Raw genomic sequence first — 18,753 nt, forward strand, 5'->3', positions numbered from 1 at the left:
TCAAATTCGCAGAAATTTACAAAAAAAATCGAATTTCATAATTTTCCTTATCTCTAGATTTTTATGACTAAGTATAGATCGACGCTCCCCTTTGCGCTAACGGTATACCCTTGCGGGGTAACAGAAGATGCAGGATAGGATAAACATAAGGTCAGGTCAATCAATCGTGGCGAATTCACCAGGATTTAACCACGATGAGTTCAAGGCGGGACCGCATGGAAGTCAACCTGACATGGTCCATGGGTACAACGTAGACAATAGTCCCCATTACTTATAATCACTTCCCCCTTATCTCTGAATTCATTACTCATACAGTATGTTTACTCAGATTCACTTCTAATCATTAATAAACTTAGATCAACAATATCAAATCACCTTTATTTAGTATCTGAATAAAGGTTGAACGGATTACGGATGTACATTATCCTTGATAACATTTAAATAATTTCGATATCTTGTTATTTTCAAGTTCAAAGCCACAAACACGAACAGAAAGTTGATAAACACCACTATTTTAGCAAGGTTACCCATAGTTGTATTATTTAATTTAATATAACTCCAAATAAAAAATCTCAGAAACCATAATTAAGAGTTACAGAGTATTAAAATATATGTTTATATTATACATGAAAATTTTCTTCATAATTTCTATCTATGCAATATAAAATACCCATTTATCCATGTCATTTCATAGCAATGATAAAGAATTAAAAATAAAGTCTTGAAATTTTATTATCGAATAACCATAACCTACAGCACTGCTGATGTTGAACAGTCTATGTTATTAGTTGCAAATCGGTAAAAGAATTTAAAATAATGACTGATTAATCATGCATTATAGTATGTTTTGAGTTTATCCATGATAAACAAATGCAAAAAATAATATTTTTTCACTTATAATAATAAATAGCCATACTTTAAAAATCTGATGACATTGTTCTATTTTAAAACATCCTTTACTTTGGCTTGATATTAGAAGTACTCTATATTAGAAGATGTAGTATGATTTGGGGATTGCCAAATAACAATATTAACAGTTAGATATTCCAAGAAGATTACTTACTTTGTTTTGTACATATGTTCTAAAAGTAAACAAAATCCTTTAGATTGTTTGATCATTGGATGGATAATTATGGGATATTCTCATAAATTATAGGAAGTGACATCAACATTTTAACACCTATTATGAAAAACACTATAAATTGACCGTTTAGTGCTAATTTATAGCTCACGACACTATCCACCATGGTATATACATAGAAATCGATCGGAAAGGTATAGAGAAAAACCGAAGTATATTTTGCAATGCATCATTGGCATTGAAATTGCTTTTATTATATAATAAATAGTAATTGATACAAACGGCTTCGTTCTTTCAAATACTTAACTATCTATCACAGTTCAGTGGATATATACATTTATTTTTTATATTTTTATTGCTTTGTATATAAAGTTACATGTACTACTTTGTAAACAAACCTTTGTGCGTGTTAATTCTGATGGTCCTTTTTTAAGGTATTTTTTACAAACGTTACTAACCATCATAATTGACATATCAATGCTATTTTCAAAGCAGCGTAAGTCCAGTTGACAGCTACGTCAGACATTTGTTTTAATCAAGTGGGAAAACCAGCAGATCAGTTTCTGGATGATGACGAAGGTGGTAAAGTTGCTAAGTAGTCAAGTGCCTTCTGTATAGCTGGAGGAATAGGTGGTGATGTTGGTAAATGCGCACCCTGTAATAGATAAAGACCACTATAATGCAATGTCATTCAGTACATAAACTAAGTTAGGTATAGTTGACTAATATTTTTTTTAATTATGTCCCTGTAAAATGTCTATATAAAAATTAAAACAGTGATATTGAAGAAAATGTCAAAGTCATTTTGATAGACATATATTTAAAATAACTTTGACATTTAGTCTATATTGACATATAGTAAATTATATATTTTACAAAGATACAGAAAAGAACAAATGCAGGTTGCAAACATTCTGTTTTTTTTTACCACTGGTTTTGAACATTGTTAGGACTTTATAAAATGTTTCGTCATGTCAACACATGATCCACTAATGCAAGTTTACATTAATTTTTTCCTTATGTTACCTTATAGATTTAACGTGGACTGAATGACAATGAGGGTGAGAATAGCGTACACTTAAGTAAAATTCCTGTCGGTGGTTTTATTTACTAAATCATAACTTTAAAGGAAACTATTAAATAAAAACGTGTAGGTACATCTGAAATGTGAACTTGGAACGACTTAAAAATTACAACAATATAGGTATATAGAAATGTACGTAAAGGAACACATAACTCAAGCAGATTTGAGTTTACACACAACCTGCATGCGAAATAGGATGACTGTTAATCTTGGCGATGACATACTACATGACACCAGATTAAAATACCTATAATTATTTCTTAATATTACTTTGCACTTTTAGTTTGTCATAGAGAAATTATGCAAGTCTTTCTAATAGGTCATGTCACAATTACGACCTTGGTAAAAGGCGTATGTGAAAATAAGTAACTCATACAAGTATGGAAGTGAATGTAATGATGTGATTAAGCTATTATTAGATATATTAAGCTACTCTAGTGTTTGTATTTATATAAATTATGAAAAATCCGAATTGAAATATGTATAAATATGTATAATAAAAAGACAATTTATAAATCAATTAAATATAAGTGAAATAATCTAAAACCTTACAAAACGGACTACTGCTACTCATACTATTTTTATGGCAAGATGTAGTGACAGATATTTTTAACAAAGTCTGAAGTTAATAATTGTTTGCAGTATACATCAGATTTCAAATATGGTGGTTCCGCCTTGACTTAAATTGGGTTTTAAGCTTAATCTTACCTCTGGTCTGAAGCCGCTCTCGTCATCAGCTATATAATTGAGGTTGATAACAGTGCCATCTGGAGCAGTGTAACTAAATCCTCCCTGAGCCACGATTACATCAGTTGCATCCGGTCCTGTTGCCTTTTTGAGAGTCCCTGTCTCTTCAGCTTTGATACCATTTTCAGTCTCATAACTGAAATAAATTACTTTTCATTTGATAAGATTATTCTATAGAATAAAAATACTTATTCATTGTTTGATGTACTTATTAATAAACACAACAACACACACTATAGAGGTTTTTAAAGAGAGTATTCTCTCTTATATTGATATTAACTATGTGTCAAAACTAAATAATTTTAAATGCAATAGAGTTTAAACCAATATTGAAAAAAATCTGTCTTATCTGTAGGCCATTCAGTAGATTTATTATATCTTCTTTATTTTAGATTTATCTTCTGTATTTCCATGAATATCTTGAATGTATTTTTGTATAGGTGTCACTAGCTTGATTGGCTACCTTTTTAACTACTCAATGAAGTTGAAATTAGCGATTATATAAATAGAACATCATTTTTATCTTACTATTTTGTAAAAATCCACTCTTAAGAATTAAAAATATTTTTTTTTAACTAATATATGGTAAAAAATTTAAATAATATATCTCGCTGTAAAATCAATATTTGCTTGCTTAAATTTTACCGAGTAATTACTATAGAAATATCAAGAAATCAATATGTTAATAATAAAAATCAGATTCGATAAAATGCTGTGATAATATTTAAAAAATAGAAGCAAATCGAAGAAATTATATTTTTTACTTTATATTGGTTTAAACCAGAAGAGGTCTAAACAAGCAACTTAATCAAACGTGCTCTATAACACAGTAAATACATATTTTCGTATTAATATATATATATATATCGATTAGACAATATAAAAGTGTTGAGAATAGATTATACATCATTTTAGAAATCTAAAAAACATTTTTTTATTTAATTTTTTTCCCATATTTGAGTATAAGCAATCTATAATTATCATAAATTTATGTACATTTATTAATATCCTAAATAATTCTTCATAAGAATGCTTTAGTACATTCATCACAATCCTTAATACCACACAGAGAATTATGATAATAAAAATGCAGGGGAACGTTTTTATATATATATCTTATTTTCCTAATTTAACACATATCATTAACACGATTCACTTCAATGTAAAATAAATATTTCTCATATGCAAGGTAGTATTACTAACCTGTATTTATATGAGCCATCGACTTGCTGATCAAAGTCTTGTTTAATAATTGCAATCACTTGATCCGGCTTTTGAGGCGCTGAGATGACTAATGTCACTACTCCGAGTAGTAATATAACTCTCTGGAATTATGAAAATGCGATAATTATTAATAAGTTACATTAAAAATGTTTCTCTAATTTACGGATATGTTCTTGTCCGAAAATAATGCAAAAAAATTAGGGTAGCGTGATTTTATGGTGCCATCCATGACGTTTATAATGGTATAAGAACGCACGAATTTGACCTCTAATAATGCAAGCAATTGATAGAGGGTATCTATTTCTCGTGTATAGTTCGTGTGATTAATTACTATAGTCGTTTAGAAAATTGCAACCAAAAGAGTAATCAAATACAAACCATAAAATATTATAAAATTGGTTTTCATTAAAAAGTCGCCAAAAACTTTCACCAAAAGAAGACTATATAAAACTATATAAGACTAGTATAACATTTTGAAAAAAATGCGCAAGACTAGTAACTAATTTTCAGAATAACGAATAAAATATTTTTTATGTACTATAATATAGAGTAAGCCGAGTAGAGCGGAACGTAAATATTTACGGCAAAATTTCAATTGAACTATTGCTATCGCGTTTGGGTAAGGGAAGGCGGAAGGTATTATAATATTAGATATTTTTCAGTATTAGTTTCATCTCTATTCGTTTTATTAAATGAAGTGCATCCATAGTATAATAACATTGTAATTTTACAGCGTGGACATACTCCCTCTAATATATTTATTAAGAAAATATTTTCTGAAGTGAGAGACTAAACTCGACTAAGAAAAATCGCCGAAATTTTAGAACAGCATTTGAAAATATAATAAACAGATGCAGAAGTAACACTTGTTTAAAGTTTGTATTATGTGACTATACACTGCCTAGTTTAAAAATGATAGTATTATCAATTATAATTAAGCGAGAACTGTAAAGCTTTATTATGCAAATGTGTTTATTTCGTTATTGCCTACACTGTAGAAAGTTTGTAATAAGTGGTAGTCAACCTAGGATTCAGCAGTATAGTCTGTGGCCAAGTTGAAACATTGTAGGTACGGGGCATTGGAAACATCTTATTTAGCCCGGTGCCTTTCTGAACTACAGAAGATGCAAAGGCTAAAAATTTTATAAAACTAGGCAAACACATTGTGAATAGAGACCATGTTCCTCTTTGTTGCTTCCGGATCCTATCTGTCTCAAAGGATTTCTCTGGCAATTCAGCGCGGAAATGCTGCATGAGTTATGGGAACCCTTGGGCCGGGTACGAGACCGGAATGATCGTCTTATTAGGTGTAATTTATTATTGAGTGACTTCATTATTATGACTTTATTAAATTTTGTACATATTATATTATAAAAATTATGTTCGAATAATATGAAGGAAATTTAAGGATAAAATGTTACTTTTTATTAATATTATTCGAAATTAAAATCCAACGGTGCCTGCTTAATTTATCTTTGCAATTTTACATTTAAGGTGCATTGCTATTAAACACGAAATTTAATTTAGTTTTCGGCAATAGATAGAATGATGAATATGTATAATTTATGCATATTATATTACAAAAAGAATACTAATTAAAAGATTTGTAATGCATCCGTACGATTCTGGGGCTAGTTTATTGATAAATTCCAAGATAAAATTATAGTTAGGTTATAAGTTTATTATCACCACGTAGTATCTCTATCAACTATGCATTTTAATATGTACATTTCTATAATGTTAACTGCTAATTATCTGTTCTATAGACATATGAAGGTCTTATTGATCTAGTAAACGTTTTCAAGTAATATAATAAAACTTGAAGTAGCGGGAAACGATGATGCATCTATTCTTCATCATACGATGGTGAGGAATTTATGTATTAATATTATGTCAGTAATATTACTGACATAATATTAATACATAAATTCCTTATTACTTCGAGATATCACTTTAAAATACATTTTCTATGCTGAAATGATTGAATAATCCGATCATGTCTTAAGTAATGATTGGAACACCTTGTTCAAAACATTACCTATGACATGATGGGTAATTTAGGTCAGGCACGCGGCTACTCATAAACAAGCACCTAATATCCACTTGCTAATTATATCTACAAGACAAATACAATTAGCTACTACGATTGCCGTTAATGGTACGCGGCCTTCAGACAACGAACACACAAGTAAGGCACAAATACGCATATTATATCATATAAGAAAGTCATTTCATAACACATAAATAGAATTAGTGCTGAAGAATAGGTATGAGTTATCCTTATGTTTACTATGCTACTGTATAAGTAGTAAAGTAATGAATAATAATAAATAACCATGGACAATTAACACAGCGCCATCTATCCCTACGGTAAGTAGATCTTGTGTTATGGGTACTAGACAACTGACATAAATACTTGGTTTATATTTTGTTTAAATACATATAATATGTATATATTTAAGAACATATTAAATACCCAGACCGACACCGACAATCATATTGAAAAAATATATGAATGCAAATATTTCCACACTGCAAGTAATTGAACGAACCCGCGACCATCGGAAATAAAGCGATGTGTAAAACCGCTAGACCACCCAGGCCGTTAATAATATTTTCTATAAAACCGTTTCATATTTTTTTCGTCTATTTAAAAATGTGTCTAGATATTGTGGAGCGAAATTGGAAAGAGAGAATCTGTTTATATTGCACGTATTTAATTTTTTTGTTTACCCGAATAGAAGGTCAGAAATGCCGTATCTATTTATTATTTTCCATCGAAGGGACTTTTGTATTCGTAATAAGTTAAGAATTTTAAAATGATCTGCCAAAGGCCAAAGAACTTTAAATGTAACACGAGTTTGTCCAAAAATAAAAGGGCAAACGTGTATAATAAATTATAATTAATGTTTACTTTAAAGCAGAGTAGGTACACCTTTCAGATAATCTTCATTCCCCGGCTATTAAACGAAAGCCGTGAACTTTTTTTGACATAAACTTGGTGTGAACGATTTTATGGACATTCTTTGAATGTCTTCAGGGTTCCATGGTTAAATTACTAAAAAAGTAACCGGTTTTAATAATGGTTTTTTTTTCATCCTAAAATCTCAAATACAGAAAAATTCTGCACTTCAATATTATTATAAGTGGTACGTTTTTATATTCTAAAGTTGACAACCCTGGTTAACGGTTTAACACGTTACCTCAGTTTTCTATAATGGTGGAGGCTCAATTTATACAATACTATTAGGATCTAGATTTTACTAATTAATCTACACTCACATTTGTTAATAAGATAAAAACAGGAATAGAAATAGGTAACCCTATTAATATGTATATGCAATACTCTCTGTACTTAATACTATCTCTATAATGACTACTATATATTAACCGCTATTTCGTTTAATGTAGCATATTTTCATTTTATGGTGTTTCTGTTTGTGGTGACGGTTTACCCTAGCAGCAAGGTCAAATCAAATGGCCTATCGTGACGAATTGACAAGGAATTTATCATGATGGTTTCCAAGGGATACCGCGTGAAAGTTGTCCTGACATGTTACATTGCTAGTAATGTGAACTGACATCATACTCCCTCATCACATTCCCCTCTTTAATATTACCGCTATTGACATTTTAATTTATATACATAAGTCGCAGTTTTTCGCCTATATACTAATGTGAAAATTTATAGTTACCGTCAACTTATGACGCATTTAAAACGTGTACATGTACTTGATAAATGACTTTTCATAAGTTGATGCCGATCTGTTATGGGGTGTCATGGAATGGTAGAGACGAGACTATACCATATGCATGCCAATCATTGTAGATGGCATATGGCATGTGCCATCAGGAATTTTATTGCTAAATTCTGAAAAATATGTATTTTTCAGAATTTAGCAATAACATTCCTGAAATAATCTCAACACTAGGTATATGTACAAATGTTCTGTTTTAAATTTTAAAGTTCTTGCAAGAAACATATTACAGTTTTAAAAATGATTAATTCGACTAAATCACCATGTTTTGCAAGATAGATGTATTGAGTTGTGGGAAATTGTCACTGAATTCGCGTTAGAGTTAACGAGATATGCAAGAACAAAAGGCACACATAACTCTCGCACGGGTCGCGTATTACAGGGCTGAATTCTGCAGATTCTCAAATATAATTAGACCTTTGATTGTTGTAATCTTTGTACCTGCTTACCAGTCTCAGTCAGATTCTGGAGGTCAAAACTAATAATCCAATTGAAATTTTAAACTTCGAAAAATCGGACAATTTTTAATATAATTACTAACTTTAATTGATATTCATATGTTATCTACTTTCTACATTATTGAATATTAGAAATTACTTAGTAGCATACATGTCAATAAGCCGAAGTATCTAGTAAAGGTTAGGTATTGTAGGTGTAATAAATGCACAAGATGTTGCAAGAGATGATACTGGCGAGGAACCTATAAGTACCCTATGCGCCAACTATGGTCTCGTCCTTAAAAACAACCTGTGTAGACATTCTACAGGTAACTTTGATATTAATATAGTCGCGTACGCATCAACATCAATATTTATTGATTAGATACCCAATGAAATTACACATACAATTTAGACACATACAATCTCTTTATAGTTAACGAGTTTATTGAAAATGATGTCATTTTATATTAAATTTACTTAGTATAATATTAAAGGTGTCATGGCTTATAGGTGATAAGTAAATATACTTACTGAAAACACAGGCACAGAGTATTAAATAAAACTTTAACTTTTATAAAATTAATAATTTAACAGTGTTTGTCACAAAAGACGGGCGGATAGATTATATTTTGTGATCCTCTTCATGTTGTCAGGTTGCGCTATCCCATACATTAAGACTAAGATTGAAGTAGACTAAAACTAGATCAAAACATTTCTCTTTATATTTTTTCTCTTTTCTAATAAAGTGCCACCCTACCCTTTTTAATTAAGTAAATTATTTAATTTTAACAGTATCCTAATACATTATTGCCCTAACAATTTTCCTGCTAATTATTTTATTTGAAATAAATTACTTGCAATTTCATACATACATTCTTATCGAGAAGTAGAATTCAGGAGATGTGTAATCAGCAGGGTAGTTGTAAGCATTTTTTGAGTAATAAGGCCTACACTTATTAATGGTGCAATAGTAATGATATATGTGAGATAAATTATATGTATTGTACCAGTAAATTTATTATATTTTAGTTAAATTTCTGTAAAATAACAATCTAAATTAATTTAATTAAACCCAGTCAATTATATTAAGTGTCCTGTACTTTTGCTATATATCAAGGTTTACTTCTTTTAGAATTATTTCCATGTTCATTACTTATATTATAAGTAACATAAACTAATATATTAGATACTGCAGTAACAAACGGAATAAGTGCACTTTAATTGGAGGACGAAAGGTTACGACGATTTATGGGCATTTGAATGGCACTGTTAGCAATAACGCACCTGCATACTGTGATTAATGTCTGGAGATATAAATATGGGCATCTTGAAACTGGAGTCTTTTTCATTAATAATAATTTCATACATCGGTAGAGATAGTTTAGTAACGTTCTAGCCTCTGGAAACCATCGTGGTCATTGTGAAGTTCACCCTATCATTTAAATTGAAATCAGGTCAGTTAGTATAACGCCGTTAACGCAGGCGTTATTAATCAGTGATTAAAAAGAAATAATATTTCATAACAACCTTCATTACAATGAAATCAAATTATCTAATTACGCAAAAAAACATATCAATCGTTCTCACATGAAAGCCGTTACAACGGGACAAAAGGTATTAAGATCAAATCAAGATCATTATCAATAAGGCACTAAAAAGTGTATATTGTTTACCAAAAGCAACTGTTATCTGATAGTAACTTTTTTTCTTTTTAACTGACTTAAAAAAAAGAATAAAATGTAGGTGTATGTCTTATATTTATTACGTACCTCAGGTACTTAAGTATGTACTTCTTTATTTATAATTTGTATTTTTTATTTAAAAACTTTAAAGTTGAGCGTATCAACACTCATCAAATTGGATTTAGTATTATTATTTTTTGATTATCTAACTGTGTTTGTTAATGACTCAAGTAGTTCTTTTATTTATTTGTATTATATTTGATTATCTAAATGTAATAATTTCATCTTGAGAAATTTATTCAAATAAGTCCTATATTATAAAAAAAAATCTAAAACTAATAATATTGTTTATATGTCGTAATAATAATATAATTTGAAATAACATCAACAGCACCGAAAAATAAAAGGAAATATGAATTAAATTAAGACTTAATGCTGAAATATATTCATTATGTATGTCTACATTCTGATAACGTAGTCTATAAGTTATTTATTAAAATCCTATAGATCATAAAAACCCGAAATGAAGAAAAATGAAAAATACTATTTTTTTTTTTAATGTTAATTTTATGTGTACATATAACACAGTAACACTATCCTCGTAATTGATATAAAATTATAAAATAAACACTCACCATCGCCATTGTTTAATAATACAGAGGATGAGCAAATGTGTATCCCATGTGGTGGAAGTCAGTGGCGTATTCGCCGTGCAGTACTTAGCCGTTTAATCACCTGTCCCTTTTATAGAGACGCGGGTTTGTCTAGCCATTGCAGCAGAGGGAGACTGCAATCGCTATGTTGCACAGGACCGGATGCAGGGATTATAAATATAAGATTTTGTTTTACAAAAAAAAAACCGACACAATCATGAAAATAACTAATATTGTTATGATTGTGACTATTCTTTTTTTTTGTCACATGTCAAACAAGTGTACCATATAAGTGCAATGAAATCTTTTCATGTAAGCTAAGTTTTTGTACTAAAGATGTAATGCTATTATCATAATCTTTATCATAATCTTTATGTCTAAAATTTTTTTTTTTTTACTAATACAAATACTTAAGAAGTCCCTGAATTCTGAGGTAGGTATAGAAAATACCTGTGTTTCAGAAGTCAGTGTCCTCTTCCATATTGAGGTGTAATTTAAGTGAGTTTGTTTGTTATGATATTACAATTTACGTAGGTTGGTGTAATCATAGGAGTGTGTGTGTGTGTGTGTGTGTGTGTGTGTGTGTGTGTGTGTGTGTGTGTGTGTGTGTATGTGTGTGTGTGAGTGCGAGTGTATATGTGTATGTCTTGAGAAATTGGTGATAATATAGAAACGCCTATAGAAGTGCTATTACCGTATCAATAATTCTGTCTGTTCATAATCTAGTGTTAATAACCATTTCTTAAGGTTGTTTTTGGCTATATGGTGTGTTTGACAATGAAAATTTATTTTTTTGTTAATTTTATTATATATATATACACACATGAAAAATTGTTGGCGTCTTGCAAAGGCTGTACGACATTTGATAGGAACGCAAACATTAGTTATAGTGCGTTTTTTTTGTTGTCATTTGTATTGTATGGAGTTATGTTATACTTTTTTAAAGTCAGATGAAATATATATAGTTGTCTAATTGTTAGTATCTGACATTTTTCGTATAAGGCCTTTGTAGGGAATCTATAGTGACTGAAAGTCATTGTCTTTAGAAGAGATCTTTGAGCTCGCTCTAATGATATCATATGCGTTTTACATACAAGCTCCACCCCAGACTGTAATACAGTAACCGAATACTGACTGAGCCAGGGAGTAATATATTGTTCGTAACAGATTGAAATCTGTCACATATCTCAACTTTTTGAAGGTCCATACAAGTTTCCTAATGCGCGAAGTTATAAGGTCAATATGTAGTCGCCAGTTTATATTACTATGCAGTATCACACCCAGGTAGCGTATCTGGGATGTCTCAGTGATAGCTAGACATGAGCAGTTTTTTTGGGATGCGATTAAGTCGCAAAAGTGAATCTTTAGATCTATGTTAGATTTCATGGACTTAGTTAGATTTCATAATAGAAAATGGCAAGTATTTCGTTTTCGATATATTTAGCGTAAGATAATTTGCTTTCAGCCAATGAGCAACCCTATGAAGCCCCATTTCGGCATGCTGTTTAGCTTCTTCCCACGTATCTCCATGAAATATTAGGGCCGTATCATCAGCATAACTTACAATATTTCCATTGTATAATTGTTGCTGACATAAATCATTTATATATATTTGGAATAGAGTTGGGGAGAGGATGCTCCCTTGAGGAACACCACATGTTACTGGGACTTCTATATATATTATTATATTATCTTATCATATTAATAATATTAAATAAAAAGAATGTTTCAAATTCATATAACACTGCATCACGGATTATCTATTCTTCGTTCTAATTTTTAGATATTCTGCTATCTTACAAATAACACAAATGTAACAATTTCATAAATACCTTTTTGTATTTTGTTCAGATGCATAGATAAATGAAGACACGAACATACCGCAGTATGACGATATCGATCGCTCAGAGAAGTTAATCAATATACATAAAACAATGAATTCAATATATCTATGATTTGGATATGGATATACCTCCAATACTTGAAATATAATATGTACTTAATTACACAGATAGTTTAAAGATTTTTTTTTATGTTCAAACTTTGATAATAATAATGTTATTTAATAAAGTTTTTTTATAATATCATATAATATATCATAATCATAAAATTACAGTGTAATTTAAACAATAGTTTATATATTTAGATAACACCTATAATAGCCTACATAGCTGCTGTCCACTCACATCTAAATACTACATATAAGATCGACATATGTACATAGAAACTGCATTCATACTATTATTCCGCTTAGTGCGGCCCTTGACTGCAACATTATCTCGCCCATAGTACAATAGAATAACTATGAAGAATCTCGTAAAACGACGAAGTAACCTAAAGTTAAATGGTATGTACGCCTTATGTCAAGCTTTTCCAACAGCACAGATAACAAACACATTTAATATTTTGCTAAGTGAAAATTATGAAATATTTGTAATACTTAGGAATATTATTCATGAGCATAAGCTCTCCAATGACAGACAAATTAATGTGTGTAATTAAATTAAGATGTGTGTGCAATATAGGTCTTTTTTCACTGGTATGGAAAACGAACGGACTGCTCTACTGGTGGTAATCGTCGCCCTATTACATGAACAGCACAACCTGTACATCATGCAATCAAGTAGCCCTCCCCCTTAGATTTATCATGATTAATTTCTAGAAAATTTTTCATGATAGTCCAGTTGGACTATAGAGGTCAGACCAGTTGGTCTGACCTCATGCTCATTTTATCATCTTTCACGGATGCCCCGCCAATGAATATACTTAGTATAGGCTGGTAAAATTTCTTTCAGTAGAAAATAGCTTATAAAGCACGAGTTTCTTATTTTGAAATTTTTCTAATTAAGATCGCAGTCGACAGGGTTTCCTCATACTTTCAAATTTCTTCATGATTAAACTAATTTTTCTTTTGTGTCACAATAGTATAGGTATTACTCATATCATAATTAGTATATGAGATACTAACTTGGAAATATCTTATTTTAAACTGATATGATATAAAGTATCTGTTAATAATCCAGAGAGAACTTATTAAATTAACGAACTTGACACATATATGAAATTGTTACATTCGAATATTTTTTCTTCAACTTACTTCAGGAGACGACGATTTTCATTATATCTGTATGTTTGTGACTATTTTACTCGATATCTAAAGTAATTCTGCCGGTATATATATAATTCTTCGCTTATCATTGAGACATAGTTTATTATTATACAGTTATTGCTTCTATACTCGCTAAATGTTAAATAGGGTTTTAGATTTTATATTTAGAGAATTTCAAATGCATCACACGAGTATTAACCCATTAATCAAAGTGCAATTTGTTGCACGACACTCTCATTAATCATTGAAGCATATTGATCTATTATTACTTACTTACTTACTTATAGTTTATTTTCCCTACTAAAACAATTCTCCGTTATTCTATTGTTTTTTCAACAAGTATGTACTTAGTGTTTATGAAATCGAATTAACCTCATACCAAAAATGAATCGAATTGAAATGTACGACTTTATTCCTAATTTTACGATTATATATATTTGCTCCTAATATAAAAATATATCATTTTAGACACTAAGATATAGCAATTCACGCGCTTATTTTTCTGAAGGTATGCCAACTTCCTAATACTACATGTTAATTTGTTTAGTAAAATAGTAAATCCTCATAAAATGTATCAGTAAATTCATTACATTTTTTGTAATTTTTATGTTATTATTACTTATTCAAATATTAGTAAATTTATATTAAGTATATACTACTTGTCTTTTGGTGGAAAAAATAGCGAATAAAACTTATTTTTACACAACTACACTAGAAATTCAACTACATTATAAATATTATGTTTGTCATAACAGTTTAATAATTATATTATGTTAGTCATAACAGTTCAAACAATTATAACACAGCCCTTTTTTATTCCAGTATATAACACAGTCCTTTTTTATCCGGAGTTACATGAACAAAGTCACAGGCACAGCTATAGTGGTTGAACATTATATGACATCATAATAATAATTACAACCTTGTATCGTGATCACATTATTGTCACTCATGCGTGTTCAGTTCATAACCATGCTCCTAAGATAAGTTTTCAACCAAGTAACGGCAATATGGTTTTATTGCTATCAAGTGTCATTATTCTGTAATATTTATTATGTTCAATCGTATGCCAAACAGAGGAGATCATCAATTTAACTGTATTTTATATTTGTATGTTATGTGATATCTTAACAGAAACTGAATTTACGGTTTCTTATACCAATATACAGTGCTTACAATATACAGTTAGTTCCATATAAAATTGTTTAATATCTCAGAAGTTTTAAAATTTAAATTTTATTTAATATAGCATGGCGTACCCTATAATTAATAAGGGTATTTGCAAATACAGGATAATAGAATACTTATTTCAATTCCATAAACTAAGAAGTAAACTAAAAATCCATAAACTAAAAAGTAATTTACTAAGGTATTATTGATTACAGATTCTTTAAATAATGTCGCGTGCAAATGTGCTTTACGGCTTCACCGACCATAGGCAAAAAAATTATCTGTTCTACAAATACATCAGTATACAGCAACTTTATACACATATATATATATATAGATACGTTTGGTAAAATACGAGTATGTAATTGTTTGGCTGCTTAAAATAAATATATTAGTGACACATGAGTAGTATCTTCGATTTCCGATCTTACATAAACAAAAAATAATACAAAAACCTGATAACAAGACTAAATTAATATTTTTGAGTTTATGTGCACTTAACACTAACGTTAACAGGTCATCGGCTCATGTCTGACTATAAAACTATTACAGTATTGTTTTCGTACACAAAAGGCAATTATACTAAACGTAATGCGAAATTCTTCATGAGAGGTCAAATCTCATTAGTAGATGAAAGATTACAGGAACTTTTGTGTGAAACAGATTCAGTCATTGTAAATAAGCGGCCATGAGCATTGGTGTGGTAGAGCATATGAAAATACATATGTGTAATCGCTACGTCTATATATCAGTGTATATATTATTGAGATATGACTATTGAGAATCTTTATTAATTCTGTAAAACTAATCGGACTAAATAATGAATTGTAGTAAGTAAATTGTAGTTAAATCTAAAACTGGGAATCATCTAATTAAGAAAGAAGCTCGACCTGTGGTCTTTGACCCGTAAGGCGTGGCGCCGTAGCGGATGCAACATTGCCTACGTCACTGAGTGGGCATCAAGATTGATTCTTTTTCCACTAGTCATATAGTTCATATTGAAGGATCATAATGCAACTGTCTCTATTAATAACTTTTATTACCGTGTCCTCAAACGTGTTTGCCCTTGACCTATTCTAAAAATCTTAACTCATTATATTTGTCACATAAAACAAAAGTTAAGGCCCGCTATTATTATAAAACGTATGTAATATACAGGTATCATAATAAAAATCGACAATTCAATATATATTAATATGAATGATTTTAACATAAATCAAATAATGATGTAAATCTATTAATGTTATTATTAGAATTCCTACTTAGTAAAGAAGTGTGTTTTTTATGTTTTATATATGGAATATTACGCAATATTGTACTCTGTCTTTTTGATCCTTTCACGATGCTAATATCTTAATGATATCAATCAATGACAATTTGATGTGAAGATACAGTACCTTATGAAAAGGAATATTCTTAAAGAAAATTAGAAAAATCGCAGGTAATGACAGTTTTGTACAGCAACTGTTTGTCATAGTAATTTTGCATTATATTATTCAAAAATACTACATGCACATATTTGTTGCCATCCATTGATCATGATTGAAGAAATATATAAATTAATTATTACTATATTATATAAGAATAAACACATTATTACTTTGATTGACAGTTTTGTTATTTTGTAAAAGTTTTTACAAATTCCTATAAACAAAAAAGTAAAACAAATGAAACCTTTATGATATATCGTTATTTAGTAAGTTCTAAATGCCAGATCATTTCCTCAATCGATAACCGTATGTTTTAAAAGATGACTAGATAAACAGGTACGCGTATACCTAAGCAATATGGCAAATGCCCTGTTGCAAGATTTAAAAGGTAAAATCTGTTAATTTTATATGTACTGTAAATGTAAAGCTGAACAGTTTCTTAATAAATGATGTCTGTGAATCATTTTAAGAAAAGACACATCTAAAACAATAAGCACACAATTGTATAAGTAATGATGTTTTATAAATATCAGACAAAAAATGGAACGATTGCCCATCGTTCCATTTTTTCTCTGATAAGCAGACAGACCTACTAAAATTATAAAGGTTTAGTTTTAATTCATTAAATGATTTTAGTATCTGTCTGTAAGCGTGAATACATACATATGTTGAATATACCTTCAATACTTAACTTGAAAAATTAAAATCTCAGTAATTATGAAGGGTCTATGTACTCATATATCAAGATACAATATATTTCAATAAAAATATTAAAATTTTTCTTCATATTAATACTATCTAAAATAGCGTGTGTATTACAAAAGCACTCAGTCCTGAGAGACCGCACATTGACGGATGTATATTTATAACCTACATTTGTTATGTAAAGTGTATATTACTTTTCTATAACATAATGTATAATTATGTAGCCTTAAGAATAAATAATTAAAGACTTACTAAATTAATATTCTCCCATATGAACATCTTATGTTCAATATCTAGTCATGAAATGATAAACTTTGCTTAACATACTTGACCTTTCTAAGGAATCGATACGCAAGTATAAGAATTTGGTGTCAACGTTACCAAATTCTTATACTTTAGTATTGATAATTGAAAATACATTCGCAAAATTCTGATCATATTTACTTGCTTAGATCATATTTTTCTTAGTTCAAAGTGTAGAAATACATAGATATATATATATATATAATCATAGTATAAATAACTAATAATATCCATTTAAATGGTACCCAATAATCTTTAACCTTATAAACGTAAACGTAATGTTTAAACATAATGCGGTAATCCCTTTCTGCTGCATTTGACATTCGCCTTATACGGAGATGAGTCGTAAAACATCTATTTTAAATGGGTTTCTTTATTTGAGTAGGTAATTCGGCATTGTAGGAATTCTCAACGAATGTGGGCAGCACTTACCATGAGGTATTAAACAAAATAGATGAAAATGATAACAAATTTTGAAATCTAACTTACCTACACTCTGTAACTTTTTAATATTTAAATACCAATATTGGTTTACAGAAAGGGAGCTTCGGTAATATTAGACATTAATAATAACTATGTTTTTATAATTGTGAATTATATTCATGTAATAGTCAAAGCATTGTCAATCCTCGTATTTATTTTTAACTACATTTGTGCCTAAAGTTTGTAAAATACATAAATAAACGATATGTTATTTTCTTTGAGTATCGAAATGCATAATAACAATGTACTTAATATTTATTTATTGTTGGGAAGTTTGCCGAAATAATAACTGTTTATCAGTATTGCGGAATTAATTATCATTGTATAGATTTCAGAACATACATACCCTTTTCCTAAAAAGATACCTTAAGAACTAAGCAATACTATTATGATTATGTCAGACATATTAATATAGAAATATTAAAGAAAACAATATGATTCTCGAGTAAACATACTTAGATATATTTAACAAAGTCTGACGGACTGGCAGGCTAACTAGCTGACTGGATTTTAAGGCACACCGCTTTACTGGTTGCGGGTTCGATTCCCTGAAGAGTAGAAACATTTACAAAATAAATGTATTTATCTGTAAATTTATTAGTAGAAACCATAATACCAACTATGCTCAGCGTGGGACTAATGGCGCTATGTGAATTGTCTTGGGTTATCATAATTATAAAGTAGCTAGTAAAATAATATTAATGTGTAAGTCATAAATTTAGTGCTACTAATTAAAACTACCGATACAGATAAATATATAGATAGACTAAAATATATAGTTTTAGGCCAGAATAGGCTTTTAGTTCGACCACAGATAATATATGTTCTTAAGCCGTAAGCCCTTATAGTTACTTATATCATAGAATAAATATTTAGTTAATAAT

General features: G+C 29.5%; 1 protein-coding gene across 1 annotated transcript; it reads right to left on the reverse strand.

Moving 5' to 3' along the window:
• Window positions 1-1,334: 1,334 nt before the first annotated feature.
• LOC131853195 (endocuticle structural glycoprotein ABD-4-like) lies at window positions 1,335-10,727 on the reverse strand. Its single transcript, XM_059204028.1, has 4 exons — window positions 10,652-10,727; window positions 4,116-4,237; window positions 2,874-3,048; window positions 1,335-1,736 (listed from the first exon to the last, which is right to left on the reverse strand). Exons 1-4 carry the CDS (start codon window positions 10,658-10,660, stop codon window positions 1,638-1,640), a joined length of 405 nt encoding a protein of 134 aa, XP_059060011.1. The 5' UTR covers window positions 10,661-10,727; the 3' UTR covers window positions 1,335-1,637.
• Between the last annotated feature and the right edge of the window lie 8,026 nt (window positions 10,728-18,753).

This window comes from Achroia grisella, unplaced genomic scaffold (genome assembly GCF_030625045.1).
Source record: "Achroia grisella isolate CSIRO2021 unplaced genomic scaffold, CSIRO_AGI_Agris_v1 utg1179, whole genome shotgun sequence".
NCBI classification, from domain to species: domain Eukaryota; kingdom Metazoa; phylum Arthropoda; class Insecta; order Lepidoptera; family Pyralidae; genus Achroia; species Achroia grisella.

Bases quoted from the DNA above. Each gene is read 5' to 3' on its own strand.
- LOC131853195 (XM_059204028.1), bottom strand. The intron at 3,049-4,115 runs GTTAGTAATACT...AATTTATTTCAG, and splicing joins GATGGCTCATATAAATACAG to TTATGAGACTGAAAATGGTA. The intron at 1,737-2,873 runs GTAAGATTAAGC...TATCTATTACAG, and splicing joins AGAGCGGCTTCAGACCAGAG to GGTGCGCATTTACCAACATC.